The sequence below is a fragment of the Equus przewalskii genome, chromosome 1, assembly GCF_037783145.1.
Source record: "Equus przewalskii isolate Varuska chromosome 1, EquPr2, whole genome shotgun sequence".
Taxonomy (NCBI): Eukaryota; Metazoa; Chordata; class Mammalia; order Perissodactyla; family Equidae; genus Equus; species Equus przewalskii.
In genome coordinates, this window is record NC_091831.1 from 31899443 (window position 1) to 31923260 (window position 23818).

A 23818-nucleotide genomic window follows, 5' to 3' on the forward strand; every position below is an offset into this window, starting at 1 on the left:
TAACATAACAATTCTGTAAAGAAAGGAGCCCCCCTCATTTCACAGATTCGGAGTCTGAGGCACAGAAAGATGAAGGGACCGGATCCAGGTGGGATTCCAAGCCTAGCATCCATCCCTCTTCACCCCAGCTGGTGTCTCTGAGCAGGTAACTGAAAACAAAGTCCACTTCTTTGTGGAAAGCAAACTCCTTAGGAAGGATTTCAATGTGGTCTAAACTAACACAGAAAATCCTTGAATTCTGTGTCCTTCCATAGGTGATTCTGAATATCCTCTGTGTCTCTTTCCAGGCGGCCAGAGAGGGTGCCCAGCACACAGCTCTCATCGCTTTCCTTTTTGACGCCCTCTCATTACTTTTAATTGCACCTGAGCCTCTCTAGCATCTTGTATTTTGATTCCTAATCCAGGACATTTCTCTGCCTCCCTCCCACTGGTCCAGCACAGCACTTCCCTCTCTCAGAGCTCTCCAGAGAAGTGCCCCTAGAAAACGGCGCTGGTCTTCTGTAATGAATTCATTTCTATGATCAATAGTATAATATCCAAGTCCCGGCCTACTTACATAGCAATCACCACACAAAAGCAATTATTACATAGGGAAGATTTTTAAAAGGATGCCGTCTCAAAGCCCCATTTCCTGCTATATTAAGAACTCTATGGGAATTACCCTGACAAGAAGACAAAAAACGACTTCCAAGGATGCTGGTTAGAGACAATAGCTACACCAGTCCCATTAATGTTTAAAGTCAATGGAGCATAAAACTGCTTTTCTCTACTTACAGGCAGGCATCATCTTACGGAGAGAAGGAAAAAAATTACCATTTAACTCCCCTGAAATCCATAAGCCCTCCCCTAATTTTCATTCCCCTTGAAATTCTCCAGTAAGTACCATCAGAATGAAAATGAGAATCACTCTCTCTGGGGGGAACGGCTTCCAATCCTCAACAGTAAAGTGTGTAAAGAGCCCTCCATGGAGATGGAGGAGGAAGGCCACCTTCTGGGAAAGGATCCGTCACCAAAACCTGCAGAACTAGTTGAGGTGGCACACTTTGGGGCTTGGGAGCCTCTGGACTGACTTCAGGAAGGCCTCAAACAATCCCAGGTCAGGGTAGACACAGAATTCAAGGCAAGTGCAAGGAAGTAATGGCTTCAGGGTCCGTTTTACTTGGTGGGCTGCAAGGGGGAACCTTTCTCATGAATATATTAGCTGTTTCCCCCCAGGGGGACCGCTGGAATTGAGCCAGGCCTCTGTTAGTAAACCGTTGGACCTAATCCCACATTACATTCGTGTAATGCCTGACAAAGCCTGTTCCCATTATCTCATTTGATCCTGAAAACAATCCTCAGAGGGAGGCAGGGCAGGGGTTATTTCCTCCATTTTACCAGTGAAAACATTTGTAAACTGATTTGCCAGGAGCCACACACCCAGACGTGGCAGGAATGAGACCCGAATCTAGGTCTTTGTACAACCTGTTCAAGGTTCTTTTGACTCCACACAACAGACTGATCAAAATATTCGCAGCCCCACCCGGTCCTCATAACCATCAGCTTCACCAGCAGCTGGAGCTCACCAGGACAGAGCTCGTGTTTACACTGCCTACACACCTCTGTCCTGTGAAGAAATACAGCCCTGACCGGCAAGCTCTCTGGGGGGAAAAATATTTCATATTGTCTCCCTGCACCAAAGACCAAAATGAATCGAGATGGATTTGAAGAAAAACCAAGGCATTAGAACAATCTAAGGAAAATAGAATGGAATATTTAATAACTTTCCGGAGGCAAGAAGACTCTAAATTTAGCGTTGCGTTAGAAGTCTCAAAGGAAGGGGTTTTGTACATTTGACTACATTAAAGTTTGTTAAGTTTTAGTGGAAAAAAAAAAAATGACTGTACAGGGCCCCAAAAAACCCTGAAGAAATATTCATTGCAAAATACAAAAGAGTCAACTTCTGGTATGTAAAGGAGCATGCAAATACTTGACAAAAACTCAATAGGAAAAACTGATTAGGGAACAATTCACAGAGGAAGTATAGTTGGTTAACAGACATTTAGAAAACTGCTCTATCTAACTAAAATCAAAGACAGAAAAACTGAAAGGAGTTATCAATACCACCTATGAAATCAGCAAAAAAAAAAATTAACTATCATACTCAAATAGTACTAGTGAAAGTGGAACGAATAAGGTATGCTCACACAGTAATGATGGGGAAGTAAATTTACCCAACTGCTGGAAAGCAACTTGGTACATTTATCAGAAACCTTAAAATACCCATATCCTTTGATTTAAAATTCTATTCCTGGAAATATGTTCTCAGGAAAGAACCAACATGGAAAGTTTTATGCACAAAACTGTTAGTCACACATTTATTTACAACGGTGAAATCAGGTAAACCGCAAACGTTAAAGGAACTGTTTAATAATTTATGGTACAGCCACTTGACGGAAATTTATGTCATCATTGTATGTTCTCAAAGCACATGCAACAACGCGATCACCATTTATGGTATAATGAGAAGTGAAAAAGTGTATAACTGTATGTGTAGCTGTTTGAATAACAACTTTATAGAAAAAGGCAGAAAAAAAATTTTCTAAAATGCGAACCATGTTTTGAGTCCTATAATTATGAGAGATTTTCTCATCGCCCTATATTTCTATTTGAATCTTCTTTTTAATGGTCAGCTCTTCTTTAGCCATGCGGTGGCGCGTCCTCCTCCCGCGATGTGCCTAGGGGGCGTGAGGACTCGGCGGAGGGGGGAAGGCTCAGAGACCCTACCGGAGATCGATTCTGCCCTCCTGAGCAATACCCCCTGTACACCCCCAGTTCCCTCCTCCCTCCTCTGCCCCCACCTCTCCGGAGCCCGACGGCGGCGGGCCCCTCCCCCACCGCGCCGGGGTCCCGGCGACTGCGGTGCGCGGGGGAGGAGCAGGGCCGGCCCAAGCGCTGCTGACACGTGGGGAGGGAGGAAGCGCCGGGGGAGGAGGGGTTGGGTGTGTGGGTGGGTGTGTCCGTGAGTGGGAGAAACCAACCCAGGGCACCTCAGAGCCTCCATTTGCTCGTGCCGTTCGTTGGGCTGAGGAGGTACGCAGCTCTCCCCACGCCGGGGATCCCCTCATAGGCGGGTCCAGAGCGCAGACACGGGAAGGCTCCGGCCACAGCCCTGCGCAGCCCGCGACGGCCCCGCGCCGCGGCGCCTCCTCGCGCGTTCCCCCACCCCGGCGCGGTGGTCGGGCCCGGCGGCGACGTCACCCATTGTTTACAAATCAACCGGAGCCGGTAGGATTCCGGCTCCCGCGGCTGCAGGCGCGCGGCGCGAGTGCCCGGCGGGTTGCGGCTTCCGCGTCCGCCCCGGCCCGGCCCCGGCTCTCGCACCGCGTCCGGCTCGGCCGCGGCCCACCGAGCCCCGCACGCAGCCGAGCCGCTAGCAACGCCCGCAGAGCTCCGGGTGCCCGGGCTGGGGACCATGCCGTGCCGGAGGGAGGAGGAAGAGGAAGCCGGCGAGGAAGCGGAGGGGGAGGAGGAGGAGGACGACGACAGCTTCCTCCTGCTGGAGCAGTCGGTGACGCTGGGCGGCTCGGGCGAGGTGGACCGGCTGGTGGCCCAGATCGGCGAGACGCTGCAGCTGGACGCGGCGCAGGACAGCCCGGCCTCCCCGTGCGCGCCCCCGGGGCCGCCGCTGCAGCCCCCGCGGCCCCCGGCGGCGGTGCGGGCGGACAAGGCCCGGTCCCCGGAGCTGCCGCTGCTTCTGTCGCCGGCGCCGGCAGAGGCGGGGGTCCCGGCGCCCCCGGGGGCCCTGCGCTGCGCCCTCGGGGATCGCGGTCGCGTGCGGGGCAGGGCTGCGCCCTACTTTGTGGCCGAGCTCGCCGCAGGCCCCAGCTCGCTGCCCGGGCCGTGCCGGCGAGGGTGGCTGCGGGGTGCCGTCGCCTCCCGCCGCCTGCAACCGCGGCGATGGCCCCCAGCCGGGGCGCGCGCCCGAGACGACGACCCGCACCGGCTCCTGCAGCAGCTGGTGCTCTCGGGGAACCTCATCAAAGAGGCTGTGCGGAGGCTCCAGCGAGCCGTCGCCGCGGTTGCCGCCACCGGCCCTGCGGGCGTCCCTGGGCCCGGGGGCAGCCGCAGCGGACCCGACCCCGTCGCCCTGCAGCCCTCTGGCGCCTTGCACTGACCCTGGGCCCCTGGAGGAGGAAGAGGAGGTCGCTGCGGAGACCCAACAGCGTCCTGCCCTCACCAACCGTGAGCTGAAGCCTTCGTCGCTGTCCTGGGAGCGACCGCCTAGGCTGCGGGGAGGCGCGTGGGGAGAGACCTCAAGTCGAGAAGTTATCGGCCCTGGCTAGGCTGTCGGAGGAAACTTGAGCGTGGAGAAACGCATCGGCGAGGGTGCATCCGTGCCGCGTGAGAATTTCCCCGGCTACCTCGGGGCCATGGACCTGGAATAAACTGGGAGAACTATGGCAGCTACTTGCATCCACTTGTACCTGACCTAACCCTTCGGGGCGTCGTGTGCTTGGATTGTTTAAAGATAGGACTCCAAGGGGCGGGAATCACATGGGCTTTATAACAATACTTGAAAACTAATGACACGAATACATTTTCTTTATTTTCCGGTGGAAGAGCTTAGTGAAAATGGTGCTACAATTGCTGTGCAAAGAAATCCCGGAGGGCAGAAGAATGTAAAAGCTTGTGGGGGGGGGGAGGGGGTTGGCATCGCCCCCTTTCTCCCAGCTAAGCGGCAGCTGGTGGAGGTGGGAGATGTGAACTCCAGTTAGGGGGTCGGAGGGAGGTGGAAAATTTTGAAGGTGGGTAGAATTGGAGTTCAATGTGGACTTTTAAATGACTTGACCTTGCCACCTGTGGTTCAAGGTCACGGTCTGCTGTCGGTGGGAGGCTGTGGGGTTCCTGGGAGAGCTAACTCACCCCTGTATCGTTTCCTTCTCTTGTTCTAAGAAGAACCGGTCTGTGCTTGGCTACCTCTTGGAGTCTCCCGAGGACAGAGGCGGAGAGGGACGTGTGGGGAGAGTTATTTGTTTTTTCTGTGCTTTTCTCTTTCCGGAACTCCTCTTCCTCCTCCGTTGAGGCCACTCTTGGCCCTGCCATGAGCTTTCTCAGAAAGTCACAAACCATCCCTTCAGTCTCTCTCCTGTCGTCCCAGCTCGCCTTTCTTATTCCACCCTTTCTGGTGTCTCCCCTCGATGGATGAGACCCTGGATGTTGTTCTGCTCCCGTTCTGGCCCTCTGCAGCCGTGGTTCTGAGCCTCAGTGGGTCGTCACCCCTCCTGCTACCAGCTCTTCTTTGTGAGTGACTGAAACCATTTTTAAAATGTGACTCTCCGGGAGGAGAAACCGCTGGCTTTACCCTTCTGAAACTTGACGGCGCTTTAAGTAAGGTGCCACCCCCAAACTTTTAAGGTAGCTAAACAAATTTTTTTAAAAAAGATTCAATGGCTTGTTCATCCTCCAGATGTAGCTATTGACGTACACTTCGCACCGGAGTGTCTGAAATTGTGGTGGTCCTGATTTATAGGATTTCTTAATTAAAATATCAGCTGAATAAATTTGGTTTTTGTTTTGGAGCATGGTTTGGCTTTTTGGTGGAAGGTGGGGGAAAGAAAAGTGCATGGGGACACCTTTCATAATGAAGAATGCACTGGGGACCCGGGCTCAGCACAGGATACTGGTGGAGCTGCCATACTTGGGTGCTTCTGGGTTGATATTCCACAACATCAGAAAATTAAGTCCAGGTTTTTAAAAGCTGCTACATGGGCTTCCACTCCCTTTGCGGACTAAGAACATATTCCAGAAACACTTTCTAGGCTGGAGGGCCGAGGCCAAGCGATTTGCTGTGTCTGGAGGGAGGTGGAGAGAGGTGAGTTTTCCTCTGGAGTTTTGTGTGAAGAATGAGGGCACAGGCAGACCCAGCCTGTTTTCTTCCTGGAGACTGGCTCACCCTTGAGCTGTGGCCTAGGGAAAGGAGAACAGGGTTTTACAGCGATGTATTTGGTCTTTGTGAAATGGCTCAATTTGAGCAGGGGGTGGGGGTGGGGTTAGATTAACTGAAGTGGCCCCTCCTCGCCGCCCCCCCCCCCCCCCCCCCCCCGCCCTCAGTTGCCTCTCGCCTCTTCCCCAGGCATGGAACCCTTGCTGAGCCCCCTCCTTGGGAGCCTTTCTTGCAGCCCCTGGGCACCCCTCCTCCCCAGCACCTTCCCACGCTGGGGCTGCAGGGGAAGGCTAGTGCTCAGTGACTTGGTTGACTCAGCCCTGCTGCTCAGCAGCTGTGTCATCCCCGGCAAGGCACTGCTCTGTGCTTTTCCCTCCTCTCATTTGTAAGACAATAATACTTAATAGGGTACCTGGGAGGTAAAATGAGGACCTGAGGTGTCTGGGACACTTAAGTACTCAAAAAATGATAGCTGCTAATTCCTGGCACCACCACTGCCCTTTCCTCCTGCAGGGGGCCCATATCTACCTCCTAAGTGTTCCCCACTTGCCCTCACCAACACCTCAGCCACCTCTTCTCTTCCACTATGAGCACAAGCTATTGCCCCCTCTTGCTTCTATACCCTCTAAGTCCCTTTTCCTGAACTTCCAGAAGGCTGCCTCCACGCACCTTCCAAAGGGTCTGTTTCTCTGCTTTCATCATGCGGGGGCTAGCATTTACCAAACACATGTGCCAGGTACTGTTCTGGGGGCTTAAATCATCTCATTATGTATGGCTTTATTTGCTATGAGGTAGGCACTGTTTTCTCCATTTCATAAATGAGGACACAGAAGCCCAGGAGATTAAGTGATTTTCCAGAAGTCACCACGTTTTAAGTGGTGGAGCTGGGGTTTGAACCCAGGCAGTCTGGCTCCAGGATCTGCTGCCCTCAACCAGATCTGCCAGTCATACTGTACCCTCTACATAAGACTTTCTTGACACCATTTTCTCCCGTGTTGGATTTATTAACGTTCTTAAGAGCATCCCACAGCCCTTGACCCACTAAATACCTCAACACAATAGCATACCATTCTCAAACTCTTCTTGTACACCAGTCACAGATGTGCAACGTGCTGGGGATCTGGGATGAGGCAGGGTTTCAGACACCCTGGAAGAACCCAGAAGCAGGTTTGGGGCTGAGGTCTTCACATAAGATAATAGGAATTGCATGAGAGAGGCACAGATAACGACTGGCATATGGCTGCTGCTTTTAGACCCTTAAGTCTCATCAAGTAAGATGAAGGCATAGGGCCAAGATGGTGAGGTTTCATGCAGTGCAGATGTCCTGTGGTCTGCACCAAGGCCAGAAGAGCACTCAGGAATGAAGTTAGAATGGTGACTGTAGACAAGGAGAAAAGATCTACAGGACCTGAGAAGCAAAGTAGATGGAAAGGGAACAGCCCTGTTGTGGGCGGGCAGTCCAGCAGGCACCTTTTACGAGATGTTACTTCTCTCTTCACAGTGGGGAGAGGTGGGAATTAGCAGTGGCAGAGCAGGATCTGAACTCATGGCTCAAGTCCATCCTCCTGTCCCCTGTCTGAGCCTGCCCGTGCCTTTCCTTAGGAAACCCAGCTCCTGCTATTGCTCAGTCATTTGCAAAGGTGTTAGAGAGCCTAGTCCTGGCCCTGGGCCTGGGGAAGTGTCTCTGTGTCCAGGAGGCAATAGCCATGTCCAAGGTGTTGCAGCTTGGGACAGCCGGTTCCTAGTACCTGGCTCAGGAATGACTGTGGCTGGGATATCCCTGGCCCCTTGGAGTGGATGGGCACAGAACTGGGCGTGCAGACATGGGCAGAGTTGAGACACCTCCATCTTCTGAAGGGTCCGAGGCTTAGGTTTTCCTGGTAACATTCTACAAGTCTTGAGCCCAGAAGGGGAGAAGCTGGTTGAGTGAGTGTGTGTGTGTGTGTGTATATGCAGTAGTGGGGAAGGGGTTGCTTAGGAGCTTCATGTGGGAAGTTACAGGGACATCAGCCTTGTGCCTCATAAATGACTAGGAGTAGGAGGAGAGATCAGGGCTGAAGATAAAGATTTGGCAGTTAGAGCTATGAGGTGGGGATGGAGCCTGGGCAATGCCGTCAGTTGGGAAGTAATAACACCAGCTAATGTACATAGTCCTTACCATGCGCCAGGCTCTGTTCTGAGCACTCTGTAAAGACCAACTCATTAACCTATGGGAGGAAGAAGAGTAAACAAAAGGAGCAGACAGAAAGTAAGAGTGGAACCAAAAGCAGCCAATGGATGCTGAAGGGTGACTGTAAGGGATGGTGGGTGTGTGGGTGTGTCTACACACGTGGATGGGTGTGCACACTTGAACAGACACACAGAGCCCTATCCATATTATCCCTGTGTACATCCTCTGTGGGTAGGTCTAGGGCATGAGGAATCAGATCCTGCTCAGTGACTTTCACTATCTCTTTTGAGCACTGAAGGTATTCAACCTCCCTTTATCAGCATCATCAAGTAGTATTTTTTTTTTTTTTGAGGAAGATTAGCCCTGAGCTAACATCTGCCACCAATCCTCTGCATTTTGGTGAGGAAGACTGGCCCTGAGCTGACATTTGTGCCCATCTTCCTCTGCTTTATATGTGGGACGCCTACCACAGCATGGCTTGACAAGCGGTGCCATGTCCGCACTGGGATCTGAACTGGCGAACCCCGGCTGCCGAAGCGGAATGTGTGAACTTAACCGCTGCACCACCGGGCCGGCCCCAAGTAGTATGTTTTGAACATCCACACTGTGAGTTCTTCCCCTAACCTAGCTGAAGAAAAGTACTATTTATGGTGCATCTGGAGAAGGGTGATTATGACTCCAGTGCCCGGGGAAGATTTTCAGGAAAACCCAGGAAACCATTTTGCACTCATATTAGGTGTGGAATCTAATTCAGACAGTAAAAAAGAACCAGGCTAAAGGCAGGGCAAAGGTAACAAGATGAATGATAACCAGCTTGTGTTTTTTAACCCACCCAAATCAATAAGTGAAACAGACAGCCTCAACAGCCTATCAGCTGGGGGGGGTGTGAGTTTTACCTCCTATGAGTCAGTTAATAAGGGGGTGCAGTAAATAAACTGCCTGGTATCAGATTTAGTTTTCAGTCTATCATAGCATAAGGTACAGAGAAGAAGTATTCATTCGCACGAAAACAAGAGAACCATACCCAGCCATCCGAGGCATGAAGGGTTATACAAGGTTGTTTCAACAGCCAGCCTTCGGGTCTCTGGCCTTGCTGAGGAAGGACAGTTTGTAACTTAGGGCGCTGGCACACGGGACACCCACCCCTACAATCCGCCCTGAAGCCTGCTCTCCAAACCTGTCCAGACTGGACACCCCATCGCTTCCCGCCTCCTCAAGGAGCCTTGTCCTTCAGTCTCTCCCTTTGCGTGTCCTCCCTCCACAGTTGGATCAGCGTAGGTCTCTCCTGGTTGAGGACATCCTTCCCTTGGCCCCGTTTTCCCTTTCTAGGTGCTGTCCCTCCTTTCTCTTCTTCTTCAAACTTCTAGGCGCCACGATTCATCATCTATGCCCCAAGCACTCTCTTAGCCTCCACAAGTCTGTTGAAATTGCCCCATGTGTTTGCTCTGCAAATATTTACTAAATGCCGATACCCAGGAGTTGTTACTAAATGCAGCTCTGTTTCAGGCAGTGGCCTGAGCATTTTTGCTAGCATTAGCTCAACGAATCCTTACAACCCTATGAAGCACGGACTTGATTATCACCGGACTCCGCAGATGAGGAACGTGAAGTTAGAGAGGTGAAGTGACCTGCCCAAGGTCCCAGGGAGGAGCTTTAAAGAAAGGGCCAGGATGGCGACCCGGGCAGTCTGGCTCCATAGCCAGCGTTTTAACCGCTACCTGACACTGTACTGAGGCTTATGGATTTTCTTTTCGAAACGCGTCCCCTCTTGCCTTTTCCTCTCTCTTCCCGCCCAGGCCCTTATCACCTGGTGCCTGGATGCTGTAACAGCCGTCCAACCGATCTGGCTGACCATAAGGTTCCCCCTCAACCTCAGTCCATCCCCCATGCCATGTTGCCTGATAATCTGCCTAAAACATCCTCTTCATCTTGTCACTCCTCTGTCATCAGAGAATAATCTCCTTGGGAAAAGAAGACATTCACATATGAGCCCCTGCGATAACCCTGTAATGACAGTAAATAAAATGAAGAGTGAAAACAAAATGCACTCCAAGATCACTTCCTGTGAAGAAATTGCACGCTTTTGTCAGGACAAATTATAGACGGGAGAGGACAGGACGGGAAGCAGAACTTCAGCCGAACGCTGAATTTGAATTAGAAGGAGAGGGGTTTTCTGATAGGAATGGGGGAGTTAAGAGCTGTGGCCCCAGGCTGTTCTCCCCACAAACCCTCTACTTTGTCACATTGCCTGCTGCCCCTTCTCTACCAGCCCCAATCCTGAGCTGCTTTCAACGTTTGGCTTGAAAGGGACCTCCACCTTTTTGCGAGTAAACCTCTTCTAGATTGGTTATTCCCTTCCTCTGCACTTCCCTATACAACAGGAGTACATAATCAAGAAACTAGTCTTGGAGGCCGGCCTCATGGCATAGCAGTTAAGTTCTCACATTTCGTTTAGGCGGCCCAGGGTTCACCGGTTCAGATCCTGGGTGTGGGCCTACGTACCACTTGTCAAGCCATGCTGTGGTGGGCATCCCACATATACAGTAGAGGAAGATGGGCACGGATGTTAGCTCAGGGCCAATCTTCCTCAGCAAAAAGAGGAGGATTGGCAGCAGATGTTAGCTCAGGGCTAATCTTCCTCAAAAAGAAAAGAAAAAAGAAACTAGTCTTGGGGCCAGCCCCGTGGCCTAGTGGTTAAGTTTAGTGTGCTCTGCATTGGTGGCCAGGGTTTGGGTCCTGAGCACAGACCTACACCACTCATTGGTGGCCATGCTGTGGAGGTGTCCCATATGCAAAATACAGGGGGGCCAGCCCGGTGGCACAGCTAGAAGACTAGACCCACTAGTCTTGTCTTCAGAGGAAACAGGTTTTTGCCTTTTAAGAAATAGATAAAAGTCAGGGCCGGCCCTGTGGCCGAATGGTTATGTTTGCGTGCTTCTCTTTGGTGGCCCAGGGTTTCGCCAGTTCAAATCCTGGGCGTGGACATGGCACCGCTCATCAAGCCATGCTGAGGCAGCATCCCACATGCCACAACTAGAAGGACTCACAATTAAAAATACACAACTATGTACTGGGGGTCTTTGAGGAGAAAAAGGAAAAATAAAATCTTTAAAAGAAAAAAGAAATAGATAAAAGTCATTAAGAGGTAAGAATTTCCACAAAAGACTTAAGTAGTGGCCTTCATGCAATAGCTTCCAGGAGCGATGTTTTATTATTTGCTTCCCATACATGATCTACTTTAATCTTCACCAAATTCTTCAAGGTTGGCTCTACTCTAATCCCCATTTTGCAGATGAGTTAATTGAGATTATTGAGGTTGAGGACACTGTCCCAAATCACACAGCTAGCAATGGCGGGCTGCCTGCAGAGCCCACTCTTTATCTACTCTGCCTCCTTGGAAACACCGTTATGGCCAGGTCACTTCAGGTGAGGATGGAAACCAGGAGGAAGCGCAGCATGGGAGAGTTTCTGCCCCTTTGCCTGCACCAGCCTTCATGGCATTCAAATGGAGTGCGTCTCAGAGGGAAACCTCTCTGGGCTTCCGTGTCTAAACGAGGCATAGCACTAGACCTCCAAAGGCTGAGCTCTCCCCGGGCTGACATTCTGTGATTACTGAGCACTGGTGGAAGAGCGGGGAGCTAATTGAGTGAGTTAGTAATTTGGTTGCCAAGGTAACTCTTTCCTGATTGGAAAGAAGGGATCACAAGGTTGGACACAGACTTTGCTGGATAGGAAAGTGGTGTCTGATCTTCGCTCCATGTTTCTGCTTCTGAGCTGGAAAAGGAAAGAGCAAAAAAAGGGTAAAAATTGGATCCAAATAGTGTAGCATTAATGCCTAATTTCGAATGAAATCTTGGGGTGGCAGACTGGAGTTCTCTGTGAGGTGTGGCTTTCTTTTCTCCAAATCACTCATTATTTGCCAATTCCTGTGTTTTAGTTTATATTTTTTTCATTGAGCTTATAGCTTTGGTCTTTTATCTCACCCAGACCATTTGCTGTGGCCAGCTGTCTTCACAGGATGCTGAACATTTTCTAAGAAGATGGTTACAGCATCCCTGGCTTTCCCTGGCTCAGCCTAGGGAGCTGGGGCACGATTTCCCCCCGCTGGACAGCTGCAGGGCTATTGTTCACATTGTAGCACACGTGTGAGGTTGGACTACGTATGATGCTATCAGGCGACTGGAAAGAGGCCTGAACTAGGAGCCCAGAGACCTGGGTTCTCAACTCTGTTAAGCCTTTGACTTCATAAATGACTTTGGTAGGTCACTCTGCCTTGCCCCATTCCTGGACTATTTTTGCACCTATAAAATGGTCTAATAATCTTAAAAAATTCATTTATGTAAACCTTGACATTCCAGAAAAGGATTTTGGGGTGACTAGTAAGACCTTGCAGGATTTTTAAAAAGAGGGGCAATTATAGGGTTGTAGTGCATTTAAAGTGCCTGATGGTGGGCATTAGTTTTCTCCATCTTCCTTTTTTTAAAGAGGGGGGTTGTCCTGCCTGAGCCCTATGGTTGGCTCTAGGCTTAACCAATCATTACAAGAAGCCAGCACAGTTGGTGGCATTGAATCATGGTCAATTTGGCCCTGGCTTACTCCTAACCTTTTGACCTCCAGGAAATCCCACCTCTACTAAGACGCGGGGCTGAGGACCTCAGCGCTACTCCAATGATGGGGAAGTCAGCACCTGACCACTTTCCTCCTGCTCAGCGCCCAGAGTTGGTAGCCTACTGCACTGTTGGAGGCTCCCCTTCCTCAGTTTGTGTTAGAGCCTCCGTAATCCCCCTTCCCTTGCTGGGTGGCACTGGACTGAACCTGCCACAACCCTCTCTCAGCAGCTTGTGGGAAATGGCTGGTTTGGTGTGTTCTGGGAGTACTTTTCAGAGACCATCAAGGTCTGTGTGTGTATTTGAGAGAACCGGGAGGTATAGACAACAGACACTGAGTCGAAAAGGGAGTTAGAAAATCAGGACTCTAAATCCCATAGCACTCAATCCAGAAAGCATTTCTGGGATCGTGGCATGCCCTTGTTTCATGAGAAATTGAGGACCCTGCCGCTTGGCTACTAAGGGACCGATGATCCAGGGAAGGAAGGGGCAGGGACTAGGGACTGTTCATCTCCAGTACGTGCCAGTCACCATGAACCCTTCCTTTCATCATCTGACTTCTCATCTGTGGTACAGATGGGGAAACCGAAGGACATAGAGGTTGAGCAACCTGTCCAAGGTCCCCATTTAATAACTGGACTTGAACCCTGGATACCCTGTCGCCCAGCGTGGCTCTTTCCTGGAGGCCACAGACTGAGAGAACTCAGAACAGGAGGGATAGAGATGCACTGTTACGTCACTGCTTGGAGAGAGAATGGCAGCAGACATGCCAAGGGCAGAGAGAGCAGTCCTTTATACACTCCCAGCCAGCTTTCCTACTGCAGTTTTGCATCCTAAGCAGCCCCTAACCAAGAGCTGCCCTAGCCTAAAGGGCCACCTTGTGGAACAAGTCCGCTTAATGACCACAGTAGAAAGAAAGAAAGAAATAGTGGCAAGCCTCCTGGTCTGTAGTGACTGACTGCTCTGATAGCCTTTGCTAAAACAGAGGCAGCTTCATAAAACATCTCCATCACCGACTAGTAATCCAAAAGGCTCTGAGGTTTTAGAGAATGGGACTGGTCCAAAATCTGACTTCACTTTCATTTAATTTCATGCCAGCACCAATACACACCCAGCCGCGAAGACCCTGTCTAACTAGTGAGCTGCTCAGACACAAAGGCGCTCTAATTACCATCCACAAGCCGGGCTGACAAGGATTTCAAGTGTTTTCATGTTTATGGAGATCAGAGAAATGTGTTCTGTGCATCTTTCCCACCGACGGCAAGTATAAAATAAAACCAAACCCCAAACCCAACACATTTATTAAAAACAGATATTTCAGTTAAGTTAAAATCCTATAATCAGGACAGCCACAATTCCAGACACTCCGGTGCGAAGTGTAGATATGTCAATAGCCGCAACTGGATGAACAAGCCATTGAATCTTATAAAACCAAAACACCAACAAAACGGCCTTAGATCCCTCAGAGGGTGTGAACAGTATGTTACAAGCACTTCACCACCGTTCACAATGGCAAAGCCTGCAGCTTCTCCATTTGGACGGTCACGTTTTCTACGCGGTTTCCTTCACTTACAAAGGCGAGCTGGCATGGCTGGGGGTGGGGCAAAGGGAGGAAACCAACTCCGTCTATCCAGGGAATTGCAGCTGTTATTGCAAACGGCCCTGGAGAGCCCATTATAAGCTGCTGTGCGAGGCTGTGCCTCCCTGGAGTGCCAGTCACGTGGCGTCTCCCCAGCCCCCAGGTTGGGGCCCCAGGAGCGCCAGCGCCACCCGCTTGAGTAGAGCAGCAGGGCCGAGGGGGAGAGGGGGGGATCCGAGGCCAGGTCTCAGGACAGCTTCCATGAAAGCCCGGGGTGCGGCCGCCCGCTGGAGGCACCGGCGCCCGGCACGTCCCCGCCTTCTCTACACCCGCGGTGGTGGCGGTGCGCGTGTCCTCAGGAGACTCCAGCCCTGCAAAACACCGCGCTCTTCTCCGAGTAGAGGCACAACCGGGCAACTCTTCTACCCTGCTGGAGCCCCGCAATCCCGTGTGCGCCCAGGAAACAATGACCTTGAACCCGAGGAGGGACAGCTGGCTGTGAAAATACTTTAGAGAGGACAGAGGCTTCACTCGGCGCCTTACCCTACTTTTCCCAGCACCGCCCGCCCCCGGCTCGCATCAGCATCCGGGGCGCACCGCTTTCCCCTGCCACTCTGAGAACTGCAGCCAGTTGCAGAGCGGGGACAGAGAAAAGGTTACTCCTATTCAACTCCCAAAAAGGTCCCTTCATGGTACTGCATGTTTTATATTAAGAACCAGCACCCCAAAGGACACGAGCTGGGTTTTTCTGAGTGTCGTAAATTTTCAAGTCTATAGTTTGAGGTACTCCCTGAAATGATCGTCTACTCATGTTCTCCCTCAATGTGGATGAGGAACCAGCCCTGAAAAGGTAAAGCAAGTAACCGGGATCATCCTCGTCCTTCAGACGCTCGGCGATCCTGAGAGGCGCAGACTGTGGCCACATGGTCGCCGGGCTGGAGGGCCCTGAGAGGCTGCGTGGAACTGCACGCTGCGCCGCCAGGACTGATCACGCCAAATAAGAAGTCCTACTGACTGTGAGCTTGGGGTGCGCTCTCTCATGTGCCTTAAGTGGGGCCACCCAAGTCCTGTTTTTCCAACACATCGGGACCCTCGACCTCAGTTCCCCGCAAAAATGTTCTAGATTTTTCGATTCCTGGTCTTCATAAGCTTATTTTCTCGCTTCCAAATCACGACTTCACCAGTCTGAGTAGGGATAGAGCCCTCAGGGGAACCCCTTGCCCTCCAGGCAGAGGCTGGCGCTGTGGCCACTCCCGTGGCGTTAGCTACCAGGGACAAGAACACTGTCGCCAGTTCTGAGCTGTGCCCTCCTGCCGGACGCGCCAGGGTCGCTGCAGGCCGCGCGAGGGCTGCGGGGCGAAGGGGGCTCATAGACTGGGGCCGACAGAGGCTCCAGGAGCTGGCGTTGGGGAAGCTTTGCGCGTAACTGCAGCCGTCGCGAATGAAGCCTCCGTACAGCCTCCTTGATGAGGTTCCCCGAGAGCACGAGCTGCTGCAGGAGCCGGTGCGGGTCGTCGTCGCCGGTGTGGGCTTCGGGCTGAGGCCCGCGTCGCTGCTGCAGGCGGCGGGAGGCGGCGGAGCCCCGCATCCATCCTCGCCGGCACGGGCCCGAGAGCGGCTGCGGGGCGCCCTGCTTGTCGCCTCCCGAAGGCCCACCGAGGCCAGGCTGAGGGGGTAGTGGGGACAGCGCGGAGGGACCTGCGGCGAGCTCGGCCACAAAGTAGGGCGCAGCCCTGCCCCGCACGCGACCGCGATCCCCGAGGGCGCAGCGCAGGGCCCCCGGGGGCGCCGGGACCCCCGCCTCGGCCGGCGCCGGCGACAGAAGCAGCGGCAGCCCCGGGGACCGGGCCTTGTCCGCCCGCACCGCCGCCGGGGGCCGCGGGGGCTGCAGCGGCGGCCCCGGGGGCGCGCACGGGGAGGCCGGGCTGTCCTGCGCCGCGTCCAGCTGCAGCGTCTCGCCGATCTGGGCCACCAGCCGGTCCACCTCGCCCGAGCCGCCCAGCGTCACCGACTGCTCCAGCAGGAGGAGGCTGTCGTCGTCGTCCTCCTCCTCCTCCTCCCCCTCCGCTTCCTCTTCCTCCTCCCTCCGGCACGGCATGGTCCCCCGCCCGGGCACCCGGAGCTCTGCGGGCGTTGCTGGCGGCTCGGCTGCGTGCGGGGCTCGGTGGGCCGCAGCGGAGCCGGGCGCGGTGCGAGAGCCGGGGCCGGGCCGGGGCGGACGCGGAAGCCGCAACCCGCCGGGCACTCGCGCCGCGCGCCTGCAGCCGCGGGAGCCGGAATCCTACCGGCTCCGGTTGATTTGTAAACAATGGGTGACGTCGCCGCCGGGCCCGACCACCGCGCCGGGGTGGGGGTGAGCTCTGCGGTTGCGGGGAGGGGTGCCAGCTGGGCCGGGGTCCAGGTTGAAGCGTTGCTCCCTCTAAGCTCCGCGGCCCTGAATGCTCTCTCCGGGGGCGCACTGAGGAGCTGATCCTCGCTCGCTCTCTTAGCCGGGCGTGATTGGCATTTTCAGAAGATGAACACCGGCGTGGACTCTGTTGGTTTCTTCCACACACGAGCACACACACTTACACCCACACACCCACAGGCTCCCCTTCTCTAGGCTCTTCTGCTGGTATGATTTTGGCATTGGCGCTAAGGTCCTGGTGCCAGCGTCCGGGAAGTGATGACCAGGTGGCTGAGGCGAGGATGGAGAGGAGAAAGAGTCAGGTTAGGTTTTTTTCTGGAGCTTAGAGAAACGATGCTGCCAGGGATGGAAAGGAAGAAGGGGCCTCTGTGGTGTGATGGGGGTGGCGGAGCTGGAATTGGCAGAGAGGCCACAGATTAAGGTTTCTTCCTCAGGAGCATGGGTATGTGGGGGCCTGAATTGGGGATGGCATTACTGGACAAGAGGAGGTCGCTAGTCTTGGGAGGGGCTGTGCGCTAGAAAGTTCTTTTAAGAAGAATGTCTCAGCCCAGTAAGGGAGTGTCCTCTCTGAGGGGGTAGCAGGAGAGGGAAATAGTGAGCCGATGGATAGAAATGGAGATATGGGTCAGCTTTAACCCTTCAAAATATCAGGGTTGGCTTAATGATTAACCATGACTTCATTTTTTAAAAGGAGGAGCAGAAAAATGATCCTTTACTGTCTTGTTGCCTCGAGGTTTTAGACCTTTATTCAGCCCTGACTTCCAAACACTATGTTTGTAGGTAGACTTGGTGGACCAGCCTTTACAAGCCAACCAGGGGAGGGATATTATCAGAGTGATGGAAATATTCAAAACCCCCGTTACGGTGGTGGTTGGACAACTCAGTAAATTTAATAAAAATCGTTGAATGTCCACTTAAAATGAGTGAGTTTTATATGTGACTTATACGTCCAAAAAGCTGTTTTAAAAATTAGCCACAAAGCGCACACAAACACAGAAGCCAGGCGGCAGGGAGCTACTTTAAAATACCGAACAGGAGAGCAGCTGGATTGGCAAGGGAGTGCAGGAGGAAGAGACTGGAGCCTGGTATCCAGATAAGTGGGAACAGGCGCTTGGTGGGCAGTTCCAAGGATGATAATTACTGGAGCAAACCTTTAGGGAGGGATGGGATGGAGGGAACAGGTGGGAACTTGTTAAAAAAAAGAATTGGGCTTATTTTTGTCAAGTGTGGAGGGAAGAATATGAGAATAAAGAAGAGGCAGTTTAAAGAAAGCAAATGAGTTTTTAAATGTTGGAAATGGGACTTCTACAGTGTGTCATAAAATTCATCACCTCATTTTAGTGGATTCCTTAGAATTTTCTACATATATAAGATAACATCATCTACAAATAGAGATAGTTTTACTTTTTCCATTCTGATCTGGATGTCTTTTATTTTTCTTGCCTGATTGCCCTGGCTAGAACGTCTAGAACAGTATTGAATAGAAGTGGTGAGAGCAGACATCCTTGCCTTGTTCCTGATCTTAGGGGAAAGCATTCATTCATTCACCATTGAGTATGGTGTTGGCTGTGGGTTTTCGTAGATGACCTTTATCAGGTTGAGGATGTACCCATCTATTCCTGGTTTGTTGAGTGTTTTTTATCATGAAAAGGTCATCCCCTCATTTTATTTATTTATTTCTCAGTTGAAACATGTTTGGCATATAACATTGTGTAAATTTAAGGCATCCCCTTGTTTTAAATCATTGTTCATTTGAGAGTATGATCAAGGCAGCCATTTATGAGCTAGAATATTCTCAACCTAATTATTTAAAAATTTAAGATGAAAATAATTAGTAGAACTTTGCAATTTGTGTTTTTATTCTTTGGCTCAAAATTTGTAAGTCTCATACATCATTGTGAGCATGAAAAATGGTACAACCACTTTGGGGAAAGTTCTGGCAATTCCTTACAAAACTAAACATACACCCATTCTATAATACAGTTCCAATCCTAGATATTTACCCAAGAGAAATAAAAGCAGAGGTCTACCTCAAGGCCTTTAGCAGATGATCATAGCAGCTTTGTCATAAAAGCTGTAAACTGGAAACAGTTCAAGTGTTTATCAACAGGTGAATGGATAAGCTATGGCATATTCATATGATGATGACGACAGCATACTCTTCAACAACAAAAAGGACTGGAGTATTGCCACATGCAGTAACATGGATGAATCTCAAAAACAGAATGTCAAGTCAGAGAAGCCAGACGGAAAAGAGCACCTACCATATGATTCTGCTTATATGAAGTTCCAGAACAGGCAAAATCAATTTATGTGGGGAAAAAAATCAGAAGACTGATTGCCTTTGGAGAGAGTGGAGTGGGATGAGGGTAAGGGCTGACTTAGAAGAGGCTTGAAGGAACTTTAGGAGGTGGTGGTACTGTTCTTTATCTTGATATCTTCATTTGCATTTCTTAGGTGTGTGCACATATTAAAACTCATTGAATTGGGGTTAGCCTGGTGGTGTAGCGGTTAAGTTTGAGTGCTCTGCTTCAGCAGCCCGGGGTTTGCTGGTTCAGATCGTGGGTGCAGACCTATGCACTGCTCATCAGGCCATGCTGTGGCAGGTGTCCCACATGTAAATTAGAGGAAGATGGGCACAGATGTTAGCTCAGGGCTAATCTTCCTCACACACTCAAAAAACCTCATTCAGTTGTACACTTAGATTTCATTGTATGTAAGTTTTACATGAAAAGAAAAAACTATACCTTCTAGTTCTCCTATGTGAGCTGCTGACACAGCATGGCTACTGAAAGACCAATGGTGTGGTTCCGCACCCAGGAACTGAACCCAGGACACCAAAGTGGAGCATGCTAAAGTTTAACCACTGGGGCATCAGGGCTGGCTCTAAATCTGCCTTAATAAGAGAAGAAAGCAGGCATTTTATAGAGCTAAGAGGCTTGGCAGGAGGAGTTTCAGAGAAACAAAGGGGTAATCTTGTTTCTTTCCCTCCAGATAAGCCCTTGGGCATTCTGACTTCTGGGCATCAAGGTGTAGCTGGAGGCTGGTTATCTGGTGATGTAAGTTTCTTGAAGGCATTCTCTTTCTTCTGTAAAACAAGCTCATAAATCCTTGTGACCCTTGAGTCATCTCTAAAGTTAAACAAGAAAACAGCAAATTGACAAGATTAACTTCTTTTAATCTATGTGTGTGTGGGGACCCAGGTCAAAAGGTCTTATTGAATATTTTCAGTAACCCTCAGGTACCTGGCTTCATACTGATGTTTGCAATTTATTTTCAAGTACACAAAAATGTGAGATGGATAATATATTAATAGAAGGATGATTAAGACAAGTAGATATATGATAAAGCATGTATAGTAAGATACTATTGTTACTGTATGACCTAGCAATCCCATACCTAGGTATATACCTGAGAGAATTGAAAACACATGTTCACACAAAAATTTGTACACAAATGTTCATAGCGGTGTTATTCATAACAGCCAAAAAGTGGAACAACTCAACTGTCTGCCAGTTGATGAATGGAAGAAAACAATGCAGTCTGGTCATACAATGGAATATTATTCACCATAGAAAGGAATGAAGAACTGACACATGCTACAACATGGATGAACCTTGAAGACATCATGCTAAACGAAAGAAACCAGACACGAGAGGCCACGTATTGTATGATTCCATTTATATGAAAGGTCCAGAATAGACAAATCTATAGAGACAGAAAGTAAATTAGTGGTTGCTAGAAGATAGGAGAAGAGGGGAATTAAGACTAAGTGCTAATGGGTAGGGAGTTTCTTTTGGGCTGATGGAAATGTTCTGGAATTGTTACTGAACCAGGTTCATTTCTGACGTCCCCAGAAAGCCAATCTCTGAGACGATGAGATTGCAGCAGAGAGAGGGTTTAATCACAAGGCAGTCAAGCGAGGAAGCAGGAGAACAAGAGTCTCAAATCTGCCTCCTAGAAAATGGGGGCTCAGGGATACCTATGGGGTAGGGAGGCAAGGTGGTGTGAAGTGTGGAGATAGATGACTGGAGGTGAGGAGAGGTGAGGTAATTGATGATCTGTGCAAGTGTAATCAAACTTCATGCTTCTTCATAGGACGCACGTTCACAAAATGGCCACATTAGCATGATCTGAGGGTGGAGAATTTAGCCTCTTGATGTCAAAAGGTCACTTATGGGGCATCTGCATGGGCCCAGTTGATGGCTTGGTGGTCTCAACTTGCCTGGACTGGACAAGGGGTCCTAATTCCTGAAAAACAGCTCAAACATCCCTTACCATGGTGACCCAGGCGCCAGTGAGACGTTATCTATAGGAACCTAGTGGGAGTTGGTTAGTATATTGCCTAAGCAGCACAATGGGTGAATGAACAAGTAAAAGCTATAATCAGTAATTGCAAAAAAGAAAAACACTTTAGTTACTAGCTACCTAATCAACCATGGCTAATTGTTTACCAGTTTCAGAATTAGATAGCGGTGAAGTTCTCACACCATAGTGAATATACTAAAAACCACTTACGTGTACGCTTTCAAATTCACTTTGAAGTGAAGCTTATGTTGTGTGAAGTATATCTCCATTTTTTAAATGTTAAAAACCACCCGTGGTAGAACCCGGTAGACTCTAGGTGCTGGGTAATAGGGTGTTCACTGTCAAATTCTTTCCATTTTGTTGTTTGAAAATTGTCAGAATAAAATGTTAGAAAAAATAAGCCACAGAAAAGGGGTGATTCATTTTACGGCTTCCTTTAGAACTGCCCAGGGCACGGGGGACTCAGAGAGGAAGTGTACCCCCTGCTGGCAGGTTGCCTCTTGCCCTACAGGCGCATTGCCTAGCCTCGTCCTCCAGTGTTGGAACGGTGTAGACAGTCGGCTGCGGTTCACTAACTTCTTGCCCTCTGTGGAGGACTTCAAGCTGTAGGTCAGGAATAAGGGTTGGCCCTGTTTTAGAGACCAGCAGCAGCCCCGAGTGATGGGCCTCGGAAGCAGCGAGGCAGACACAGGCTCGCCCCTTTCCCAGGCCCTTTGTTGCCTCCCAGCGCCCAGACTCGGAGCCTCTCGGAGCTGGGCTGGTTGGGAGGAGGGACCTGTACTGAGAGAATTTAAGACATTAGCGGATTCACACTGAGATGCAAAGAGGTGCTAACGAGATATTAAACAGCTCTCAGTGGACTAGCAGCTGAGGAAACTAGAAACCCAGAAGGCCCAAGGTGAAAATGTCTTGAGGCTGCTGATAGGGTGGGAAAGATAACCAGCCCCTGGGTAAACAGGGTGCTAGGAAGAGCTGGGGCTGTACTTCCACAGTGAAGCTGGGTAGACGGCTTGGGGCTAATGCTGATGCAGCTGTGTGGAATATTCTGCCACTTATAAAAGTAGAAAGGACTCAGGTTGGCGAGGAGGTTCAGAGGGATGCAGCCCCAAAGGTGGATTCCTGAGTAGTGTACTGAGTCCCCCCACTGTCCCTAATCTGTGAATGTGACCTTATTTGGAAATAGGGTCTTTGCAGATATAATCAAGTTAAGGCGAGGTCAAGTTGGATTAGGGTGGGCCCTAATGCAGTGAAAAGAGGGAAATTTGGACACAGACACATGGGAGAAGGCCATGTGTTGACAGAAGCAGAGATTGGAGTGATGCTGTCACACACCATGGAACACCAAGGATTGCCAGCAATCACAGGAGACTAAGAGAGAGCGTGGAACAGCTTCTCCCTCTGAGTCTCCAAGAAGGAACCCACTGTGGCTAACTGACACCTTGATCTCAGACTCCTGGCCTCCAAAACTGTGAGAGAATCGATCTGGTTGTTTTAAGGCACCCAGCAATCCAAGGAAACTGATGCAAGTAGTTTTGAGCAGTTGTTTAAAATGTATAAGCCATGGAGAAATTTATTAAAAGTTCTTGGGTAGTTCTGAGAATCGTTGGAAAAACTGAAGAGCTGAGAGCCTCTCTGATGGATGTCGGGTTGTGCTGGGCCCAGCCAGATCTACCATTAGAACAGGAATAAAAAATGAAGAGATGGAAAGACAAGGGGCCCACAAACCCCTCATTGTATGTTGATCATAAGTAAAAAATGGCCATGTGGGGACTATATCTCCACAGAGACTATCGGGATGACCCCACATAGGCGGATGCAGCCAGTGCTCCCATTTCTGGTTCTGCAGAAATAACTGCACCCCTCCTTGCCAAACGGATGGCAGTGGGAATGGAAAAGTAGCTCAGACTTGCAGAGTGATTGGCTGTGGGCGTTATGGGAAGGCGTCTCAGATCTGCAGAGGCTTCATGCCTGCATGCATGAGACGGCAGTGGTATGGACAGAACTGGGAATCAGGAGACTCATGGTTGGGTGGCATAATTCAGTATTTCTTTTTAATTCTAGTTTTATTTATTTGAATAGATAATACAGCCACATGGTTCAAAATTTTAAAGGTCAGAATGTGTGAAATGAAAGTCCTTCCCCATCCCTGTTCCCAGCCACCCAAGTCCCCTCCCTGGAGGCAAACTGTCCTATCATTTCTTGTGTATTGTTTTCAAAGGTGTTTTATGCATTTACATATATGTATTTTGTATTGGGCCTCCTTCCGTCAGACAGACAGTAGCTAGAACAGAGGCTGCTGTTGCCTCCAGTCACCATTCTCCCCTTCAATAAACCCCCTGTTGTAGCAAGACCAGAGCCACAGGCATCTCTTGGCTTCTCTTGCAGCTAGATGGGGCCATGTGATGGAGGTCTGGCCAAGGAGATGGAAGTGGGAAGTGTGGTGTGGTCCTTTTGGAAAGTCTCCCTTTTAGGAAGGGGCCAAGTTCTTCTCTTTTTGTGTCATCTCCTTGCCCGGAGTTTGGACGTGATAGTTAGAGCTCCAGCAGCCGTACAGAACTAGGAAAGAGCAGTGAATCTGAAGGAATCTCAAACCATGTCTGAAGACACAAAGACAGGCCTGGACTGTCTCCCTTGGATCTCTTTAGTGTGAGAAAGAAATAACATTCTATCTTGTTGAAGCCAGTTGGGTACTTTTTAAAGACAAGGCTAATATAATCAGAAAATCTGCAAAGTTGGTTTGGTGAGCAAGGCCAGTCAGGCAGGCCTGTGAGAAGCGCTCAGATCAGGAAACGAAGCAGATAATAATAGTAACTACCACATT

At 50.4% G+C, this 23818-nt stretch overlaps 2 protein-coding genes and 1 long non-coding RNA gene across 3 annotated transcripts; 2 read left to right on the top strand and 1 right to left on the bottom strand.

Annotated features, from left to right (window-relative positions):
• The first annotated feature begins 3278 nt into the window (after nucleotides 1–3278).
• On the top strand, nucleotides 3279–5561 carry FRAT2 (FRAT regulator of WNT signaling pathway 2). Its single transcript, XM_070609236.1, has one exon. The coding sequence runs from the start codon at nucleotides 3455–3457 to the stop codon at nucleotides 4154–4156; it is 702 nt and encodes a 233-aa protein (XP_070465337.1). The 5' UTR covers nucleotides 3279–3454; the 3' UTR covers nucleotides 4157–5561.
• An 8425-nt stretch (nucleotides 5562–13986) lies between these two features.
• Nucleotides 13987–16544, bottom strand: FRAT1 (FRAT regulator of WNT signaling pathway 1). The gene has a single exon (XM_070609348.1). The coding sequence runs from the start codon at nucleotides 16378–16380 to the stop codon at nucleotides 15544–15546; it is 837 nt and encodes a 278-aa protein (XP_070465449.1). The 5' UTR covers nucleotides 16381–16544; the 3' UTR covers nucleotides 13987–15543.
• A 100-nt stretch (nucleotides 16545–16644) lies between these two features.
• On the top strand, nucleotides 16645–21397 carry LOC139081842 (uncharacterized). Its single transcript, XR_011537278.1, has 4 exons — nucleotides 16645–16991; nucleotides 18800–19058; nucleotides 19684–19748; nucleotides 20174–21397. It is a non-coding gene; the product is annotated as an uncharacterized lncRNA (long non-coding RNA).
• The last annotated feature ends 2421 nt before the right edge of the window (nucleotides 21398–23818 follow it).